Raw genomic sequence first — 22638 nt, forward strand, 5'->3', positions numbered from 1 at the left:
TGAGTTAAACACTTAAGGGAGCATTCAAAGTCATGCCTTTAGATTGAGGCCAATTTAGAACTGCCGCAAACTAAAGAGCCATAACTTAAACTTGGCGCCTAAAACTCGATTTACAAGTTATTAGTTTTTTCACTTAACACAGTTCAAGTGAAAATGAGGGCAAAATTCACTCCCATCTGCAAAGGAATATATATTTCAAAATATTTCCATATTTGTTTTAAGATATATGTAAACATTAAACATTGACACTGTTACATATACTCCTATATATACATATTTTAATACTTGAAAAAGGCACAGGGAAATACACTTAGCACATATACTCTAAAACATCATATATATTGCATAAATGTTTCATATGAGTATATATATATATATATATATATATATGCGTGTGTGTGTGTCTGTATATATTTTTCATCCATATAGGCTTAAAGGGGAACTCCACCAATTTTTCAATAGCTCAACATAATTGCATAGTTTTTAGCTAATTGCTAAAACGTACTGTTAATCTATTTATTACAACCCTTTCATTGTAGATGGATAATTACAGTGTGTTGTGAATCACAATAATCCCTGGAAAAGTATTTTTTCAGATTCATCACTATTGTACTATCCTCAACGTTACACATAAAACCCAGAAGGCACTTGTAGGTTCACTGGTGGTTTTGGACAGTAAGTGAAATGGCTATATTTTTGTTGTAGCCACAGCGACCCCTGGTTCCTGTTAAAGCCACTGTAAAGAAAATCTGTAACTTTTTCTACTTTGGACTACTTCATAGCAAATCACTCTGAATTACTGTTTCCATACTAATGACGGATTTACGCACATATCTGGAAACTTGGGTGGAATTCCCCTTTGTGATATGCAAGCGACCACAGATCCTGACGAAAGACAGTGAAATACACGGAAAAATGCACGACCTTTAGCGAAGAATAAGCAGTCTAGCTCCTCACTATTACGCGTTATAATCATAATTTCTTTATTTCTGTTCTTTCCTGACATGTTCGCGACATTTTTTGGGGGAAAATGAAAAGTTTGGATCTTTGGAGAATGCGGGCATCGATCCCGCTACCTCTCGCATGCTAAGCGAGCGCTCTACCATTTGAGCTAATTCCCCTCCGTAACACTGAACTCGGATCAGCGGTATAGAATGCTGGCACTGAATCCCCCGTGTAGCCGATGACTTGTTGTATAGAACTACTAAATATATCAATGACCCATCATTTTGACGCTGCATGTCACAAAAATGGCCATTACACAGTGGAAAAAACTTACAAAAACAAGTAGCTAGGGCAGCTAAAGTTAGCTTAAAACATAACGTTAGCTCGCCAAGTCTACGCCAACCGTTAGCTGGCTTGCTAGGCGTTTGGCAGGCGCATTCATCAGTCATGAGTGAATTTGTTTCCTTGAAAAGTTTTTTTTCAGTAGTGTGTACAAACTACACTCCACACTGGCCAGCTTCTTGCTCGAATTTCCCTGTAAACACGTTCCTACTAAACTTGCTGAAGCCAGTTTTCCCGTTCTACCTTAAATGGTACGGCAGGTATATTCTTGCGCCGCACCATTTAAGGTGGAACGGGAAAACTGGCTTCAGCAAGTTTAGTAACGTTAGCTTTGCAAGGTTAGCTAATAAAACCCAAATAGTAGGCTAATACTCTCTCTGTCCAGCTAATATTCACCCTGGTGTTATATCCACTGAAGGATGGAGCAATAAACACTAAAAATAGCTGAAAACACCCAATGCTGGTGCCATGTTGGAGTTCTCTGGCTAAAATAAAGTAAACAAACGTCCATCTGTCTTACTCTGAAAAAGCACATTTCGGCCAAAACCTAAAAATGCGTGTCTTGGGGGACTGGAGCTGCTGGAGCTGCTGGAGCTGCAGTACACGGACAGGAGAGGAGGAGGAAGAGGAGAGGAGGACTGAACTGCACCACAGCGACTCTCTGTCTGACAATTTCACTGCACTTCAGGCTTCTTTCGCCGGAACGATGGTAAGTTGATATTGTCGTTGCACGCCGTAAAACCCCATTGAGATGCATATCCTTTGTAATCTTGTTATTAAATGCGACAGAGCACTGCAGTCAGGGATTCTCAAGGAGACAGAAATACTCAGCTCAGCTGTGTAGGTTAGTTTATGCCACTGTGGTGTTACTGCAGCACTGCTGTTTTCCTTTATTTCCCCACGCAGATAAAGGTGAGCTATAGCAGCTCTCTCATGTTGGTCTGAATAAAGGTTATAGGGCATTATAGCTTATTATGTGGCCAACTTAATGCAGCATGTCTGTTTTTGTGATGATGTTGGTCAATGTCAGTGCAGCTCCAAAACAGACAGAAGGACAAAATGATCTCTCTCTCATTCACACAACACATATATAAATACAGCAATGAGATGCGATTAAAACGATGATGACCATCACTGCTTAGCTGTATAAATGGCTCTGTCACACAGTTACACACAGACAGGGTCCTAAATGTATTCATTTACATATTCCATTAAATATATTAAAAAAATAACACGTTCAGAATACATTAGAAATACATCTTAGCAGATGGGGAATCTTTTACTTACTTAATTCACCCTGTTCTTCACTGCTACTTGGCAGTTTTCTTCATGTAGCTGCTCTCTTAATACGTTTAATGAAAAATTCGCTTTTCAGTGAAATTTTAAATGAAATTTTAAACAAACTTTTTCCTTTCTCAACACCTTCTTTGCTGCACTTCTTCTCCCATAATCCCTCAAGCAAGACAACACCGATGCAAAATTGACCGAGGAGATGATTAGTTTGATCAACACTCAAAAGAGCTCACTAACACTGAGAATAACTGATCACATTGATTTATCAGTCTACTTAGGCTTTAGCAGAGCTCAGTAACACTGAGATTAATAACTGATCATACTAATTTATCAGTCTACTCAGGCTTTAGCAGAGCTCAGTAACATTGAGATTAATAACTGATCATATTGATTTATCAGTCTACTCAGGCTTTAGCAGAGCTCAATAACACTGAAATTAATAACTGATCATCACCTGATTCATCTGTCTACTCAGGCTTTAGCAGAGCTAAACATGAACATGCCTGTGGACATTTTAATGCACAATTACTGATTATCTGACTTTAACATATTGGGGAAAAAATAAAACATTAAACGTGGCCTGTTCAAAGTTAAGGCAAATGTTTTGTATTTTATGTTAAATTTTATGTTAAATTATGTTAAACCCAGCAAACAGAATTTGTGCATTAGAATTTGCAGGAAAAATGTCATATTTATGCCTGCTCCCTGTAGAGGATGTATTAGCATATTTTCACTAGAAGATCAACAAAACATGTCATTTGACGGGTGTTCAAACTTTTGCATAACTGTACTATGATGTTGTGAAGCAGACCCACCGTCAAAAAAAACACTTACGTAGCCTGACGTGGTGTTTGTCCCGCCCAGCCGAGTCACGGACACAGGCTTGTAGATGATGCTGTTCATTCTGAACTCCTTCCTAGAAAAAAACAACACAGACCATCATTGCCGGCCACCAGCACAGCCAGCATATGTTGTCTTTTTGATGCTGGTACACTGGTCATCCACCATGGCCACACTGGGTGGCTACCAGCACTAGTTTTTTTCTTCTCAGCAGGGCTGAGCATGACAACCACAGAGTATAGTTTCATTCATAATTTGTTCAGCTAATTTGTTCACATGGACGTCTTAACAATAAATAATTGTAACAATTAATATTGTCACATACAACACACTTCCGGGAAATCACATTCCTACAGTGAAGAAAAATGTTGTTTTAACTATAAAATCTAGTCAAATTCACTTAAAATAGTAAATTAATGAAACAAAAATGTGGCCCTATTAACCGATTACACATAGCTCAAATAGCAAAATCTTAAGGCAGCACACACACTAACTTTTTAAAGTTAGAAATGATGAATGCCTAAATCAGATAAACAGATTAATTTGTGAATATGTCGTACTTCAGACAAATCAGGGTTCACTTAAGCATCATCTGTTTTTATGAAAACATTGTGTGATTTATTGCAAAGTTACAGCACAGAAAAGGAATCTGAAAGGAATCCACTGTCATCTGGTGAAAACAAGAAACTAACTTAGAAACCGACCCTGCTGCTAAACCAGCTCCCTAGCCTGCTAGCTCGTAGATACAGCTTGAATCAATGAAACTGGACATATACAGCATACATGGACACAAATAAAAATGCAAAAATAACGAAATACAATCTAACGCACCTGCACTGCGTACAGTAGCCACAAAATTCGGGCTCATTCGTATTTTTGTGAGCCTAAACAAAACAAGCCAACTAACCTAGCTGGCTAACATTAGCACAGATTCGTACGTTAGCTCTGACAGGAAAACGACAGAAATAGCTCGTTATAATAACCCAAACTCGGAGATGTTGGTATCTAAAGAGGTTTTTTTAAAAATATAGGAGCTATATGGAAGAATACAGTGCTTTTCTTTGTTATTTGGACGCTCTTTACATCGCTCTCAGGAGGAGTACTGACCCACAGTATCGTTCTCAGGCGGCTTAGCCTTGAACTGTCCAGTAACGAAACCGCGCTGACCCAACGGTAGATGGTACCGAACCCTTTAGGAGTTTTATAGAGATATGAAACGCAATAGATCTAGATCTAGATCTTACAATGGCAAACGAGTCTACTCGGACTCGTTTTTCACGAGAAGGAGCGGAGGGGAGATGTAATTATTTTAAGTTTCTCAGTGATTGTAGTCCTGTCTGAACGCGCCATGTCAGCCAGTTTTACGGACTGCGCGCTCCCGTGTCGGTGAAGATTCTGGCGAATTTTACCGTCTGTGGCTAATACTAGCCATAAAAATGACCTCGGTTTATATTAATCAATGGATTGACAAAAAACACTATCATATTCTGTGGAAACGTAGTTTGTTAAGCATGGAGACACTCGAAGAAGCGCTTGTGTTCGCTGGTGAAGCTCACGCCAGCTTCCTGTTCCAATTTTCCCGTTCCACCTTAAATGTGCGGCTGTTGTTAGAACGGCGGAGGCCCCAGAATGTAACTGCTGCACCATCTAACGAGAAAATTAGAGCAAGAAGCTGGTGAACACGAAGCCAGCTTCAGCCTCGTTCTCTGTGGCTAAAATCAGATCGATATTTAACATTACTGTCCCGTCTTACGCGCAGAACTCACAACATGTGTTCTGACAATTGGCTGTGAATATCGAAGCTTAGCGTGAAGCTACTGAAGCACTGCATTCACTTAAATGGTTAGGATAAACGAAATACAGCCCGAGTTAAATGTTTTAATATATTTTCTTCTCTTTTTCCTATGAAGCCCTGCTGGTGACATCCCATATAAATAAAAAAATATTGTGTGGCCATGCCATATTAACGCATGGGAACAAGATCCTATGCGTGGAATGACATAATTAAGTCATGGCCACCACTTAGTAGGGTGTGGGAGTGAGATCAAGTCCTGGCTATGCATTAGAATCCCTTTCCCATGCTTTACTAAGTTGTGACCACAACTTAATCTTGCTCCCATGTCTTACTAAGTCATCGCCATGCATTATTTTTATTTATACAGAATGTTGCCAGCAGGGCTTTGCACTTTTCTGGTGTAAAGGCAGCGCATAAATCGAGCTTCTTATTGCTCATTACATTACAGACGTCCTGAGGTAAACATTCACTGCCCTGCCTCCCCGTGGAAAACTAATCCTGGTCGAATAGGGCTTTAGACGTAGAGCTCAGTAACTGTGTCAGTAGCTGTATCAGAGGCACACCTACCTGGACCGGGAATTAAACCTCAGTCAGATGTTTTATCCACTGGTTTGTACTACAGCTGACGCTATATTTGTCACCAGAATGGAAAAAGAAAAGACTTCGAAGTTCCTTCTTGGAAAACAGTGGATTTCTGTGTCTACCGTCAAGCTTAACACGTGTTAGAATATAAATATCTGTATACTGAGACTATTTTCAATTCAAATATTGTGATGACTATGATTTTCTCTCACCCTGTGACTGGATAATAACCCTCTTTCCTTCTTGTGTTTTATCTGAAGCTTCATGTGAAGCTGTGGTGGCTGGCATCACTCAGCGCCATGCTGCTATTCTCACCCCCCACGACCCCTTACCCTGCTGCTTCGGACAAAGGGAGGAGGAAAGTGGTGCATGTCCTGGGTAAGGTCCACCTTTCATGTTTGTGTGGGTTTAGGAACCAGAAATGGTCAGAATTCCTCTTTACATGACCATTTGCTAACATTTATGTGACCTGTATTGACCTTTTTCTTATCCTTCAGAGTTCACCCCTTAAACTGTATTATTCAGTAACTACTTAAAACTGATGTTTATGTGAGATATATAATATAAAAATTGAGCTATTACTGCCAGCTTGCTATACTATTCGAACATAATTGCACAGGTACATAATGAATGACATTTACAGTACAGACAGGTTTGATTCTGCACTTCTGACTTCTTCAGTCTGTATTAATGTCAAAAAAGTTACAAAAATATAGCAAAAATGACCAGAATGGCTTTTCTTTCTGCAAAACAAGATGGCACACAAAACAGCTTTGCATCAAATTCAAATAAAAATGAAATATCTCCTCTTCTACTTACAGACACAAATATGATATTGATTAAAAGTTTAGAACCTCTACTTTCCACACAGTTTCTCCATTGTTTCAATGTCAGAAATGATTCATGTAAAATTACAGCCTGCTATTGTTAATGCTGTGGTTTCTAAGAGCTAAGGGGTTAAGCAGCCAATTGTTAATGTTCCTATGAAATTCTTATATGTAAATGACCTCTGTTCTGATTGGCTGTCCTGTATTGGGCCTCATTCAAAATGCAGTCCATGCTGAAGCACTCCTTATGACTTCATCATGAATACACTGGCTAAACTGCTGTAAGCTCTATAGAAGGATGTATGTTAATGCGTTCATGGCTGTGATGTCATAAAAACAATGAATGACTGGGAAGTCCCTTTAACGTGCAATGTGTTAAACTGACTAAGCAAGCATGTTAGACCAAAGGGGGTGGGTTTGTAAGTTAAGCTGTTTTCTCTTATCTCAACATCTTAAAATGAAATAGCATCATATTAAGACATCAAAGAATACAGCTGTATGAAGAACCTTTATAGATACAAAGAAAATAAATGTTAAACCTGATTAAATGGGTGTCGTGTAGCGCAACAATATGCATTTAATCAAAGCGAAACATTTGGGCACAAATGGTTTAACAGATGCTCAAGAGAAATACAAAGTACTGTATAAAAGCCAGACATCACCATTTATTTACTTCATTTACAGTCTAAACTACAGAGCTCTGCTGGTAACATCCCATACAAGTAAAAATAATGCATGGCCACACCTTATTAATGCATGGGAACGAGACACTAATGTGTGGGCATGACTTAGTAAGGCATGGGAACGAGATCATGCCTTACTAAGTAGTGGCCATGCATTAGGATCTCATTTCTACGCCTTGCAAAGTCGTGGCCTCGCATTATTTTTATTCATACAGGATGTCACCCGCAGGGCTCAGTACTAAACAGCCATTAAGTACAAGTTATACATTTCTTTGTAGATGTTCATGAGGAGATTAGATAAGCCACATGCAAAAGGAAGAAGAAAGTCAATGGAAAATAAGTGGGGGAAAAAACACCACCAGATAAACAGCACTTAAAGCTTTCATTTTTGAGAGAGAAGAGAAAAACAAGCCTCAGTAAAAATCCACAAATGTTTCTGTCCATCCTTCCACTGTGAGAAGATAACTCAGCGATACGGCTCAAAAAAAGGATGCGTAGCTGTCAAGAAGCATCAGTGAGATAAAGGAAACAGACAAAAGCAAAAACAAAAAATAACCACCAGTCGAGCTAAGAAGCTGCTGATGTTCTAAGAACACTGGGCTGACCACCCCAGAGTCCAGACCTCAACATCACTGAATGTGTTTGGGGCTATTTGAACCATGAGAAGCCGAAAAAGCAACCAACTTCTAAGACTGAACTTTGGAGGTGTGGAAAAATATCGCTGCAGATTTCTGAAAGCGAGTATTCTGACAACAATGGAAGCTGTAATAATGGCAAAGAGTGGACACTATGATATGTTTAGTCAGCGAGGCTTATGTGTACTGCTGAAAAACGACATACTTAATGGCTGTTTAACTGGACATTCGATAAATGAAGTGTGGTCTCTGACTTCTGCACAGTACTGTGTGATACAGTGTGATGTTCAGGGACAAGCAGTTTGCACGCACAGTGCTTTCACACTGTTCGTATGCTGCATGAGTCCTGGGGGAGGTGAAAGAGACCTTCATAATTTTATAGATTTAGTGCCTGTCCTTGTATATCCTTCGTGCTCGTTTATTTTTGTTAGGGCTCATAAGTTTTAGGTTAAGACTCCAGTCAAGTGGAATGCACAAAATATATGAAGAGAGTTAGAGCTTCTGCATGTTTATGAGCAAGTTTGTTGGTCTTGAAAGTCAGTACACACGCAGTAAACACTTTAAGACCCCAGAGGGTTAAGTAAAGGGGTAGATTCTGTTGCTTAGATATTAGCGATGTGCTGCCATGCGCTGTCCTGGTCTTTTCTTTGTCATCTGCCGTGAAACAGGCCTCTGTAAAAGCAGGCTGCATTGTTGTCCCCATCATGGTGTCGGTTCACAGTGTTTTGGCAGCTGCAAATTACCTTGAATTGGGTCTGTGGTTACCATGACATGGGCTTTTAATTTATGCCCTTTTTCCCCAAACACATCCGTGGCTCTTTAGATGTCAGGCTCTGAATTAATGTGAGGATCTGTTTACCATTCAGCTTTCATCGGCACACATTCGTTGGCGACAAACATTTCGGATAGACACTGAGTGGAGAGTTTTAATGGCCAGATGTCAGAGCTGATTTTAGGCGCTGTGATCTGTCTTGAAAAGAGCAGACGGTGCTGAGCCGGGACATTGTTTAGCTGCCCAGGGCACTCAGACTGAAAGACGGAGAGGCCCGGAGTGCATGTGTCTGAAATGAAATGCAGCTCCTGGGGGTCTCCTGTGGATCTAAACAATCTCCCAAAAGAAATCAAGGCGTGGGATGTTGGCCTGCTTAAATAAGACTGACCAGAAATCATGTGCTTACCGGACAAAAAACAATCCCCACAGAATGTAGGACTTGAAGCAATAGTTCAGTCCAAAATGCTAATGTTGCTGACAGTCAATGAAACTACATTCACCAGTTATCCCACTAATTGGAGGCTTCTAGCCTCCATTCACTCTTAGCCATATTAGCATGTTTGATGATGTTCCTTTACCAAGAACAATAAAGATCTTGGCTTTGAAGTAAAAGATGCTCTGTTTATTAACAAAATTGGTACGTATGATACAACAAACAAATTAGGAAAATTTGAATAAATGAGTGGAGAAATGTGCATGTTGTTTACATTGTACAGTTAAACAATTAATATCCTACTCTGCTCTGTGACATTTACAAAAATGCTGGACAGGCCCAGTTGACCTTGATATTGATGGGTTGATGAAAAGATCTAAGAGGTTTTGAAACAGGATTCGTTATTGGTAGTAACGCATCAATCATTCTTGACCAAAACGTAATGCAAAATTCAGGGCACACTCAAAAAGATTCTTTTATGTATATTTGGATGTTAACAAAGGAAGCAACTGGGAAAAAACAACTGACAAAGAACAACAGAACTAATGTGATTTTAAACAGCTTGCTGGAAGGTGTAATATAAAATATTAAAAGTTGTATATTTAGGAAAATATAATACTTCATGATTTCCCAAAGGCATCTAAACCTGAATTCCAGAGTACCTCCTCTATGAAGATGGAAACACCCCATTTTTGATTATGTGAAGCACATGGGCGTGGCTTTTGGAACTCCTGTTTAGCATTCTTAAGTTTCTCCAGCAGGAGGCACTATTAGCATGCAAGTCCCTTCAGTGTTCATCTATTAGAGATGAAACAGCCATAAACCTAAGGAGGATCTAATGACTACAGTCAAAGCTTTTAAAACTAAAGGCAAAAAAGTTTATTACCAAAAGATATTAAATTACTATATTATTTTTGTGATTTCCATGAAAAATATTAAATCAGATAATGCTGAAAAGTGTGTAAAACTGCACAGGACACAGCTGCAGTGGACTGACCATGTTTGAGTGTTTCACTGTTTGTCTGCCGCTGCTCAAACTATTTGAACACATCTGTGCTGTGATGAAAACTTTGGTGGTTGAAATTTCAGTAGATCCCTAATCATTAGGGCACAAATAGCAGGAGCTTCAGTTACAAACACTGCTCAGCTGGCTAGTGCTTCAAATGGACCTCAATAGTGACTAAAACAGTGTCTGCATTTAGATCTATGGATAAGACATCAGTAAATAGGTTTGGAAACGGGTCAGAAGGGCACATTGAATGACCGTGATGCTAATGCAGTAGTGTGATAATGCAAGGAAAACAACTGTTCCACAGGTAGTCGATGCAGGATGCGATCAGACTGAGAGGGATATTATAGTAAGGCTGCAGTGCATAAACCCCTCAATACAAAGATAAATGCACATCTGAGGGTTCAGTGATGTGAAAACCACAGGCACTAGTTTACAGAGATTTGGAAGGAAGTAATCTGGTCAGATGATCATTCTTCACTATATTCTCCAGTAAAAGAGAGAACAGTACAGGCCTGAAAGCTTGACCTGTACAGTGACGGGTCTGGTGACTCTGTTATGCCATAGAGGGCATTTTGCTGGCATGGTTTGATTGCTGCCTCCTCTTTTCCGTTTTAGAGGATGATACTGGAGCAGTGATCGTACAGACCGCTCCAGGTAAAGTGGTCACGCATCGTGGAGGTACGATCACACTGCCCTGCCGGTTCCGCCACGAGCCTGAGAATGTTGATCCAGCCCGAATTCGCATAAAATGGACCAAGGTGACGGATGCCTTTCAGTTCGAGGATGTGTTTGTGGCTCTTGGCCGGCAGCAGCGGGCATTCGGGCCATACCGTGGACGCGTGGCCCTGGAGCAGGCCGGGCCAGGAGATGCCTCAGTCATTATCCACAATATCACCCTGCAGGACTACGGCCGCTATGAGTGTGAGGTCACCAACGACATGGAGGATGATACAGGATTCGTCAGTCTGGACCTTGAAGGTTTGGGCTAGATGGAAGACTTGTCCTAATGACATCATATAAATTGCCTGTTAAAAGCTTTTTAATGAGAGAAAGATCTCTTTCTCAGTGGACAAACTTAAGAAAGGCCTTAACCACATTAGCCTACTGACCTGTACTTACGAGGCTAATGTAACTCATTTGTACCACACCAGAAACCATCCAACCAAGTCTATCTGAGATTATTTAAAACTCAGTGCTGTTTCACAGAGATTATGTGATGATTTAGGTGTGTGCATTGCTGACCTGTGGCTATAATCTTTCAGTGTTAGCTACTTTAGCTTTCTAGCTTGTGTGCTAAACTAAAGAAGCAAATATCTTGGCTGGGGTACTACATGGGTACTGACAAATTGTGTAAATTTCATTTTTGGCCAAAAGATTACTTTAACTGCAAAATAAGAGAGAGAAAACCTGAACTTCAAAATAAGTTAACCTTTGACTTTGTATTGTGCTTACACTGCTGATCCAAGCTTAATTCTGAAGTAAAATCTCCAGGTGTTGTCTTCCCGTACTACCCTCGGCTTGGCCGCTACAAGCTGAACTACCATGAGGCGGAAGAAGCATGTAAGCAGCAGGACGCCATCTTGGCCTCCCACTCCCAGCTTCACAAGGCCTGGCTGGAGGGGCTGGACTGGTGTAATGCTGGCTGGCTGGAGGATGGCTCTGTGCAGTACCCCATCGCACACCCACGAGATCAGTGCGGCCGCAAGGACACTCCTGCTGGAGTCCGCAACTATGGCTACCGGCACAAAGAGGACGAGCGCTACGATGCCTTCTGTTTCACCTCAAAACTCAATGGTGAGTGCAGTCCACCAGGAATACAGTGAGCAGAAAAGAAAACTAAAACAATATTTTTGTGCAACAAGTAGGCCTGTTGCAATTATTTGAGGTGATCCCTATTATTTTCTACAGTTGTTAGTCTTCATATGTTTATGTCTCATTGTTTCTGTGCATTTGCTTGTTTGACGTTTGCTAATAGCACCTTTAGAGAGCAGTGGTGAGTAATGTTTGATAATAACACCTTTAGAGAGCAGTGGTGAGTAATGTTTGATGTTTGATAATAACACCTTTAGAGAGCAGTGGTGAGTAATGTTTGATGTTTGATAATAACACCTTTAGAGAGCAGTGGTGAGTAATGTTTGATAATAACACCTTTAGAGAGCAGTGGTGAGTAATGTTTGATAATAACACCTTTAGAGGTCAGTGGTGAGTAATGTTTGATGTTTGATAATAACACCTTTAGAGAGCAGTGGTGAGTAATGTTTGATGTTTGATAATAACACCTTTAGAGAGCAGTGGTGAGTAATGTTTGATAATAACACCTTTAGAGAGCAGTGGTGAGTAATGTTTGATGTTTGATAATAACACCTTTAGAGAGCAGTGGTGAGTAATGTTTGATAATAACACCTTTAGAGAGCAGTGGTGAGTAATGTTTGATAATAACACCTTTAGAGAGCAGTGGTGAGTAATGTTTGATAATAACACCTTTAGAGAGCAGTGGTGAGTAATGTTTGACGTTTGCTAATAGCACCTTTAGAGAGCAGTGGTGAGTAATGTTTGATAATAACACCTTTAGAGAGCAGTGGTGAGTAATGTTTGATGTTTGATAATAACACCTTTAGAGAGCAGTGGTGAGTAATGTTTGATAATAACACCTTTAGAGAGCAGTGGTGAGTAATGTTTGACGTTTGCTAATAGCACCTTTAGAGAGCAGTGGTGAGTAATGTTTGATAATAACACCTTTAGAGGTCAGTGGTGAGTAATGTTTGACGTTTGCTAATAGCACCTTTAGAGAGCAGTGGTGAGTAATGTTTGATAATAACACCTTTAGAGAGCAGTGGTGAGTAATGTTTGATGTTTGATAATAACACCTTTAGAGAGCAGTGGTGAGTAATGTTTGATAATAACACCTTTAGAGAGCAGTGGTGAGTAATGTTTGATGTTTGATAATAACACCTTTAGAGAGCAGTGGTGAGTAATGTTTGATAATAACACCTTTAGAGGTCAGTGGTGAGTAATGTTTGATAATAACACCTTTAGAGAGCAGTGGTGAGTAATGTTTGATAATAACACCTTTAGAGAGCAGTGGTGAGTAATGTTTGATAATAACACCTTTAGAGGTCAGTGGTGAGTAATGTTTGATAATAACACCTTTAGAGAGCAGTGGTGAGTAATGTTTGATAATAACACCTTTAGAGGTCAGTGGTGAGTAATGTTTGATAATAACACCTTTAGAGAGCAGTGGTGAGTAATGTTTGATAATAACACCTTTAGAGAGCAGTGGTGAGTAATGTTTGATGTTTGATAATAACACCTTTAGAGAGCAGTGGTGAGTAATGTTTGATAATAACACCTTTAGAGAGCAGTGGTGAGTAATGTTTGATGTTTGATAATAACACCTTTAGAGAGCAGTGGTGAGTAATGTTTGATAATAACACCTTTAGAGAACAGTGGTGAGTAATGTTTGATAATAACACCTTTAGAGAGCAGTGGTGAGTAATGTTTGATAATAACACCTTTAGAGAGCAGTGGTGAGTAATGTTTGATGTTTGATAATAACACCTTTAGAGAGCAGTGGTGAGTAATGTTTGATGTTTGATAATAACACCTTTAGAGAGCAGTGGTGAGTAATGTTTGATAATAACACCTTTAGAGAGCAGTGGTGAGTAATGTTTGATAATAACACCTTTAGAGAGCAGTGGTGAGTAATGTTTGATAATAACACCTTTAGAGAGCAGTGGTGAGTAATGTTTGATAATAACACCTTTAGAGAGCAGTGGTGAGTAATGTTGATAATAACACCTTTAGAGAGCAGTGGTGAGTAATGTTTGATAATAACACCTTTAGAGAGCAGTGGTGAGTAAGTTGATGTTGATAATAACACCTTTAGAGAGCAGTGGTGAGTAATGTTTGATAATAACACCTTTAGAGAGCAGTGGTGAGTAATGTTTGATAATAACACCTTTAGAGAGCAGTGGTGAGTAATGTTTGATGTTTGATAATAACACCTTTAGAGAGCAGTGGTGAGTAATGTTTGAATAATAAACACCTTTAGAGAGCAGTGGTGAGTAATGTTTGATGTTTGATAATAACACCTTTAGAGAGCAGTGGTGAGTAATGTTTGATAATAACACCTTTAGAGAGCAGTGGTGAGTAATGTTTGATAATAACACCTTTAGAGAGCAGTGGTGAGTAATGTTGATGTTTGATAATAACACCTTTAGAGAGCAGTGGTGAGTAATGTTTGATAATAACACCTTTAGAGGTCAGTGGTGAGTAATGTTTGATAATAACACCTTTAGAGAGCAGTGGTGAGTAATGTTTGATAATAACACCTTTAGAGAGCAGTGGTGAGTAATGTTTGATGTTTGATAATAACACCTTTAGAGAGCAGTGGTGAGTAATGTTTGATGTTTGATAATAACACCTTTAGAGAGCAGTGGTGAGTAATTGTTTTGATAATAACACCTTTAGAGAGCAGTGGTGAGTAATGTTTGATGTTTGATAATAACACCTTTAGAGAGCAGTGGTGAGTAATGTTTGATAATAACACCTTTAGAGAGCAGTGGTGAGTAATGTTGGTTGATAATAACACCTTTAGAGAGCAGTGGTGAGTAATGTTTGATAATAACACCTTTAGAGAGCAGTGGTGAGTAATGTTTGATGTTTGATAATAACACCTTTAGAGAGCAGTGGTGAGTAATGTTTGCTGTTTGATAATAACACCTTTAGAGAGCAGTGGTGAGTAATGTTTGATAATAACACCTTTAGAGAGCAGTGGTGGAGTAATGTTGATAATAACCACCTTTAGAGAGCAGTGGTGAGTAATGTTTGATGTTTGATAATAACACCTTTAGAGAGCAGTGGTGAGTAATGTTTGATAAAAACACCTTTAGAGAGCAGTGGTGAGTAATGTTGATGTTTGATAATAACACCTTTAGAGAGCAGTGGTGAGTAATGTTTGATGTTTGATAATAACACCTTTAGAAGAGCAGTGGTGAGTAATGTTTGATGTTTGATAATAACACCTTTAGAGGTCAGTGGTGAGTAATGTTTGATGTTTGATAATAACACCTTTAGAGAGCAGTGGTGAGTAATGTTTGCTGTTTGATAATAACACCTTTAGAGAGCAGTGGTGAGTAATGTTTGATGTTTGATAATAACACCTTTAGAGGTCAGTGGTGAGTAATGTTTGATAATAACACCTTTAGAGAGCAGTGGTGAGTAATGTTTGATGTTTGATAATAACACCTTTAGAGAGCAGTGGTGAGTAATGTTTGATGTTTGATAATAACACCTTTAGAGAGCAGTGGTGAGTAATGTTTGATAATAACACCTGTAGAGAGCAGTGGTGAGTAATGTTTGATGTTTGATAATAACACCTTTAGAGAGCAGTGGTGAGTAATGTTTGATAATAACACCTTTAGAGAGCAGTGGTGAGTAATGTTTGATAATAACACCTTTAGAGAGCAGTGGTGAGTAATGTTTGATAATAGCACCTTTAGAGAGCAGTGGTGAGTAATGTGTTGATGTTTGATAATAACACCTTTAGAGAGCAGTGGTGAGTAATGTTTGATAATAACACCTTTAGAGAGCAGTGGTGAGTAATGTTTGATAATAACACCTTTAGAGAGCAGTGGTGAGTAATGTTTGATGTTTGATAATAACACCTTTAGAGAGCAGTGGTGAGTAATGTTTGATAATAACACCTTTAGAGAGCAGTGGTGAGTAATGTTTGATAATAACACCTTTAGAGAGCAGTGGTGAGTAATGTTTGGTGTTTGATAATAACACCTTTAGAGAGCAGTGGTGAGTAATGTTTGATAATAACACCTTTAGAGAGCAGTGGTGAGTAATGTTTGATAATAACACCTTTAGAGAGCAGTGGTGAGTAATGTTTGATGTTTGATAATAACACCTTTAGAGAGCAGTGGTGAGTAATGTTTGATAATAACACCTTTAGAGAGCAGTGGTGAGTAATGTTTGATAATAACACCTTTAGAGAGCAGTGGTGAGTAATGTTTGATGTTTGATAATAACACCTTTAGAGAGCAGTGGTGAGTAATGTTTGATGTTTGATAATAACACCTTTAGAGGTCAGTGGTGAGTAATGTTTGATGTTTGATAATAACACCTTTAGAGAGCAGTGGTGAGTAATGTTTGATAAAAACACCTTTAGAGAGCAGTGGTGAGTAATGTTTGATGTTTGATAATAACACCTTTAGAGAGCAGTGGTGAGTAATGTTTGATAATAACACCTTTAGAGAGCAGTGGTGAGTAATGTTTGATGTTTGATAATAACACCTTTAGAGAGCAGTGGTGAGTAATGTTTGATAATAACACCTTTAGAGGGCAGTGGTGAGTAATGTTTGATGTTTGATAATAACACCTTTAGAGAGCAGTGGTGAGTAATGTTTGATGTTTGATAATAACACCTTTAGAGGTCAGTGGTGAGTAATGTTTGATGTTTGATAATAACACCTTTAGAGAGCAGTGGTGAGTAATGTTTGATAATAACACCTTTAGAGAGCAGTGGTGAGTAATGTTTGATGTTTGATAATAACACCTTTAGAGAGCAGTGGTGAGTAATGTTTGATAATAACACCTTTAGAGAGCAGTGGTGAGTAATGTTTGATGTTTGATAAAAACACCTTTAGAGAGCAGTGGTGAGTAATGTTTGATAATAACACCTTTAGAGGTCAGTGGTGAGTAATGTTTGATGTTTGATAATAACACCTTTAGAGAGCAGTGGTGAGTAATGTTTGATAATAACACCTTTAGAGAGCAGTGGTGAGTAATGTTTGATAATAACACCTTTAGAGAGCAGTGGTGAGTAATGTTTGATAATAACACCTGTAGAGAGCAGTGGTGAGTAATGTTTGATGTTTGATAATAACACCTTTAGAGAGCAGTGGTGAGTAATGTTTGATAATAACACCTTTAGAGAGCAGTGGTGAGTAATGTTTGATAATAACACCTTTAGAGAGCAGTGGTGAGTAATGTTTGATAATAGCACCTTTAGAGAGCAGTGGTGAGTAATGTTTGATGTTTGATAATAACACCTTTAGAGAGCAGTGGTGAGTAATGTTTGATAATAACACCTTTAGAGAGCAGTGGTGAGTAATGTTTGATAATAACACCTTTAGAGAGCAGTGGTGAGTAATGTTTGATGTTTGATAATAACACCTTTAGAGAGCAGTGGTGAGTAATGTTTGATAAAAACACCTTTAGAGAGCAGTGGTGAGTAATGTTTGATGTTTGATAATAACACCTTTAGAGAGCAGTGGTGAGTAATGTTTGATAATAACACCTTTAGAGGTCAGTGGTGAGTAATGTTTGATGTTTGATAATAACACCTTTAGAGAGCAGTGGTGAGTAATGTTTGATAATAACACCTTTAGAGAGCAGTGGTGAGTAATGTTTGATGTTTGATAATAACACCTTTAGAGAGCAGTGGTGAGTAATGTTTGATAATAACACCTTTAGAGAGCAGTGGTGAGTAATGTTTGATGTTTGATAATAACACCTTTAGAGAGCAGTGGTGAGTAATGTTTGATAATAACACCTTTAGAGGTCAGTGGTGAGTAATGTTTGATGTTGATAATAAACACGTTTAGAGAGCAGTGGTGAGTAATGTTTGATAATAACACCTTTAGAGGTCAGTGGTGAGTAATGTTTGATGTTTGATAATAACACCTTTAGAGAGCAGTGGTGAGTAATGTTTGATGTTTGATAATAACACCTTTAGAGAGCAGTGGTGAGCAATGTTTGATGTTTGATAATAACACCTTTAGAGAGCAGTGGTGAGTAATGTTTGATGTTTGATAATAACACCTTTAGAGAGCAGTGGTGAGTAATGTTTGATGTTTGATAATAACACCTTTAGAGAGCAGTGGTGAGTAATGTTTGATGTTTGATAATAACACCTTTAGGGAGCAGTGGTGAGTAATGTTTGATGTTTGATAGTAACACCTTTAGAGAGCAGTGGTGAGTAATGTTTGATAATAACACCTTTAGAGGTCAGTGGTGAGTAATGTTTGATGTTTGATAATAACACCTTTAGAGAGCAGTGGTGAGTAATGTTTGATGTTTGATAATAACACCTTTAGAGAGCAGTGGTGAGTAATGTTTGATGTTTGATAAAAACACCTTTACAGAGCAGTGGTGAGTAATGTTTGATAAAAACACCTTTAGAGAGCAGTGGTGAGTAATGTTTGATGTTTGATAATAACACCTTTAGAGAGCAGTGGTGAGTAATGTTTGATGTTTGATAATAACACCTTTAGAGAGCAGTGGTGAGCAATGTTTGATAATAACACCTTTAGAGAGCAGTGGTGAGTAATGTTTGATAATAACACCTTTAGAGAACAGTGGTGAGTAATGTTTGATAAAAACACCTTTAGAGAGCAGTGGTGAGTAATGTTTGATGTTTGATAATAACACCTTTAGAGGTCAGTGGTGAGTAATGTTTGATAATAACACCTTTAGAGAGCAGTGGTGAGTAATGTTTGATAATAACACCTTTAGAGAGCAGTGGTGAGTAATGTTTGATAATAACACCTTTAGAGAGCAGTGGTGAGTAATGTTTGATAATAACACCTTTAGAGAGCAGTGGTGAGTAATGTTTGATGTTTGATAATAACACCTTTAGAGAGCAGTGGTGAGTAATGTTTGATGTTTGATAATAACACCTTTAGAGAGCAGTGGTGAGTAATGTTTGATGTTTGATAATAACACCTTTAGAGGTCAGTGGTGAGTAATGTTTGATGTTTGATAATAACACCTTTAGAGAGCAGTGGTGAGTAATGTTTGATGTTTGATAATAACACCTTTAGAGAGCAGTGGTGAGTAATGTTTGATGTTTGATAATAACACCTTTAGAGAGCAGTGGTGAGTAATGTTTGATGTTTGATAATAACACCTTTAGAGAGCAGTGGTGAGTAATGTTTGATAAAAACACCTTTAGAGAGCAGTGGTGAGTAATGTTTGATGTTTGATAATAACACCTTTAGAGAGCATTGGTGAGTAATGTTTGATGTTTGATAATAACACCTTTAGAGAGCAGTGGTGAGTAATGTTTGATGTTTGATAATAACACCTTTAGAGAGCAGTGGTGAGTAATGTTTGATAATAACACCTTTAGAGAGCAGTGGTGAGTAATGTTTGATAATAACACCTTTAGAGAGCAGTGGTGAGTAATGTTTGATGTTTGATAATAACACCTTTAGAGAGCAGTGGTGAGTAATGTTTGATGTTTGATAATAACACCTTTAGAGAGCAGCGTGAGTAATGTTTGTTTGATGTTTGCTCTCTAAAGTTGTTATTAACAGTGGTGAGTAATGTTTGTTTGATGTTTGCAAGTGATTTTTTCACTTTCCTGGTCCTGTTCTGTTGGTGCTGTTAAAAATATTGTTCACTTTGTTACCTTTCAACGAGGCTAAAGGGTGTCTCTCATCTACCCCTGTGATCATGTAAGGCTCCTGGCAGGTGGACGAGGGCCAGCCTTTGTTAACTCGACTCTTGCAGAAAGGGCCGGAGGGCCCCCTGCTTTTGTTTTCATCGCCCCTTCTTTGACAGGCCCTCGCCAAGCGGTGCCAGTTCCAGCGAGGTCCAGGTTGCAGGCAGATGCTGATTAAAGAGCCTGCAGAAACACAACTCACAGCGCCACACGCCCAACATGGTGCTGACAGAATGATGCATCTGCTACAGCAAAATTCTCCAAATCAAATTTTGGTGGGAAAAGATTTATTATGACGGCTGGGGTGCCGAGTCAGATTGTGACTGTGTAGGAATAATGAGTGTAAGGTCCAAGGAGAGCCAGATTCATTTTGTCTTTTGGATGAAGTGTGTGTGCATGTGTGTGTTTTATTTTAACGTTTAAACCATTTGTAGACAAGTGCTGTGATGTCATATGGGTCCATTACAGCTCTTTGGGTCCACTTGCAATTCGGGGAGCCAACAGGCTTTTCATTACATCCTCAAATGAGTTATTACAAAGCACATTTTGTCCCGAAATGCTCACAGCCAGGGCAATTGCAGCAAATACTCCGACACTGACCAGCTGGAGGACCTTTATAGAACGGCCCCTGGGGAAATATGAGACAGTATTCCTCCAAGCAGACAGCAGCCATATCAACAAACAGAGCACTGATGAGTAAGCTCAGAGTTCAGCTTCAAGCTTACAGATGAAACTGCATTGTGTTTTATTGTCATTCTCCACAATCAAGATCCCTTTTCTGAAACTCCCTTTCTGACAGTGAAAGAAAACAGAAACACTATATAGTTGTTTTGATGGAGAGCTCTCGCCTTGCATGGCTGGGGATGCGTTTTCGGGCCTCTGCAGTGCTGTATGATTGGAAATTCCAAGCACAGTTTAGACTCTGGGCAAGGAGAAGCATGGAGAACTGTAATCTCTTCAAAGTCTTTTCTGTTTACTAGACTTTCTTGTGTGTCTATTTTAGGCCAGGTTTACTTCCTCAAACGCTTCAAGAAGGTCAATTACCCTGAGGCTCTGAAGGCTTGCCAGCGTGACGGTTCAGCAGTGGCTAAAGTGGGCCAGCTCTATGCCGCATGGAAGTTCCAGCTTCTGGACCGCTGTGAGGCAGGCTGGGTGGAGGACGGCAGCGTCCGCTACCCCATTGTCAACCCTCGTGCCCGATGCGGGGGCTCCGAGCCTGGTGTCCGAAACCTTGGCTTCCCTGACAAGAAGTTCCGTCTTTATGGGGTCTACTGCTTCCGCAAGAATTCCAACAGTCCTGAAGCCCAGACCACACAGGCTTCGATTGGAACCACCACCAAATTCACCAACAGCACCAGGAGTATTTGAACCCCGCGCTGCTTTGCTAGCATCATGGCTTCTGCAGCTTAGCCAACATGACTGACAAATAAAGCAGATCAGCTAACCGTAGCCAGGCTAGCGCCATGCGATTGCGCCTATGCTGTATTACCCTTGCCTGAAATGAAATATCAGTTATGTCTGCAGAAAGCAGTTTAGCTAGTACTTTCTTTATGAAGCCTAGCCTAGTCTGAGCTGACTGCAACAAAGCTCATTAGCTTCTTTCTTTAGTGGAGTGTTTTGTATGTAGGCTAGCATGGAGGTTTGATGAGGACTGGGCTTTGGATTTAGCCGTTTTGTTTATTCGCTGTGTCAAGAAGAAAAATGTTTCGGAGAAAGCCGAGGCATCACACTAATTAGCGCGTGAGCCAGTCGGAGAGCAAATTTAGCGCACCTCGTAATGAATGCGGCACATTAGGGAAAGGTCTCGCTAGCCTGGAGACGAGAGGGGAGGGAAAGCTGGAGCTCCAGTCAGGTGTAAGCATGAGCTCGGCTTGGCACAGCATGGCTTGGGTCTTTTATTCAGTTCTCAGTAGCAGTGCCAGTTACTATGCACACAATGATTGATTGTAGACTCAAGTACCTTTTACAAGCACATTTTAGATGATCCTGAAAGCAATAACTCGCTAAGCATGTGTCTGGTAGCTGATTATTCCAGCGAGTCGATGACTGTGTTTCATGCTGTTGCTTCACTACCTCATTAGTGGTCAACAATTGCACTATTCATTCAAATGTGATGCGGCACAGTTTTATCTTCAGCTCTGCATTTTAGATTAAAGTTATTTACCTGTTTGCTTGTCTGCTTGTTCTTTGTCTGCTTCCACACAGCTGGTCACAAATAGGCTGAACCTTTATAATAAAGAGAAGGAATAATGGTTATTGTTGATTGTTAGTAAGGATGATGGAGGCTCTGTCTCTGGCAAATTGCAGATTTTTTGGAAGCAACAAAAGTGTCTGCAGTGTTTCAAGTGACTACATCATGGAAAACACTTGAGAAAATTTGCTTGCTCAGCCAAAACAAAACAAAAGTGACAAGCGACAGTAACAATGAGGCCCAGTGAAATTTCAAGAGGCAGCAATTCATTAACCCAACAAAATTAGGCCGCAAGATGTGTGATCATTTATTACAGGCTTTGTGCTTTGTTTAGTACTGCTGTTTACTGTCTGGAAAGGTATTCCAAACAGAAAATTAGCCTGTGCTGAGTTAAAATGCATTAAAGGTAATGAAAAGCATTAAGTTTCAGCCAAGAGATTAATCCACTAACATGACGGTGTGGCATTTTCTAATGAGATTTGTTTAAGCAGTTGTTTGGATGGCTTTAGTTTTCACAGTAAAACGCTTTCATCAGCAGCTGTTAAATGACTCTGAAGTGGTATTTTTGGTGGTTGTAAAAAGACCCCAATATCTCTATTGCACACATTATGAGAGCAAAGTTAAAACCAAGGACACGCAGAGCCAGTCAGGCAAAGCGCTGCACTTCTGAAGCGCTTTCAGAAAGAATTTGACTGCTAGTGGAGACCCCTTGTGGAGAATATTTAGCCTGCTAAATGTGGGTTAGTGAGTGAGTTACAAGCCAGATCTATGATGTGCTTTGCAGCTAAAAAGGTGTTTTTTTGTACAGAATATAATCATTAAAATAAGAAACAG

General features: G+C 39.4%; 1 protein-coding gene and 1 non-coding gene across 3 annotated transcripts; one reads left to right on the forward strand and one right to left on the reverse strand.

The window, feature by feature from the left end:
* Positions 1-1048: 1048 nt before the first annotated feature.
* Positions 1049-1121, reverse strand: trnaa-agc. The gene has a single exon. It is a non-coding gene; the product is annotated as a tRNA-Ala (tRNA).
* Positions 1122-1566: 445 nt separating this feature from the next.
* hapln4 (hyaluronan and proteoglycan link protein 4) lies at positions 1567-21783 on the forward strand. 2 transcript variants are annotated; one of them, XM_037545098.1, is made up of 5 exons: positions 1567-1996; positions 6058-6175; positions 10775-11137; positions 11639-11953; positions 20617-21783. In XM_037545098.1, the coding sequence occupies exons 1-5, from the start codon at positions 1841-1843 to the stop codon at positions 20979-20981; spliced, it is 1317 nt and encodes a 438-aa protein (XP_037400995.1). In that variant the 5' UTR covers positions 1567-1840; the 3' UTR covers positions 20982-21783. The 2 variants fall into 2 exon arrangements, with proteins under 2 accessions (XP_037400995.1, XP_017556850.1); XM_017701361.2 differs by having other exon boundaries at positions 1570-1996; positions 11651-11953.
* Positions 21784-22638: the final 855 nt, after the last annotated feature.

This window comes from Pygocentrus nattereri, chromosome 15 (assembly GCF_015220715.1).
Source record: "Pygocentrus nattereri isolate fPygNat1 chromosome 15, fPygNat1.pri, whole genome shotgun sequence".
NCBI lineage: Eukaryota > Metazoa > Chordata > Actinopteri > Characiformes > Serrasalmidae > Pygocentrus > Pygocentrus nattereri.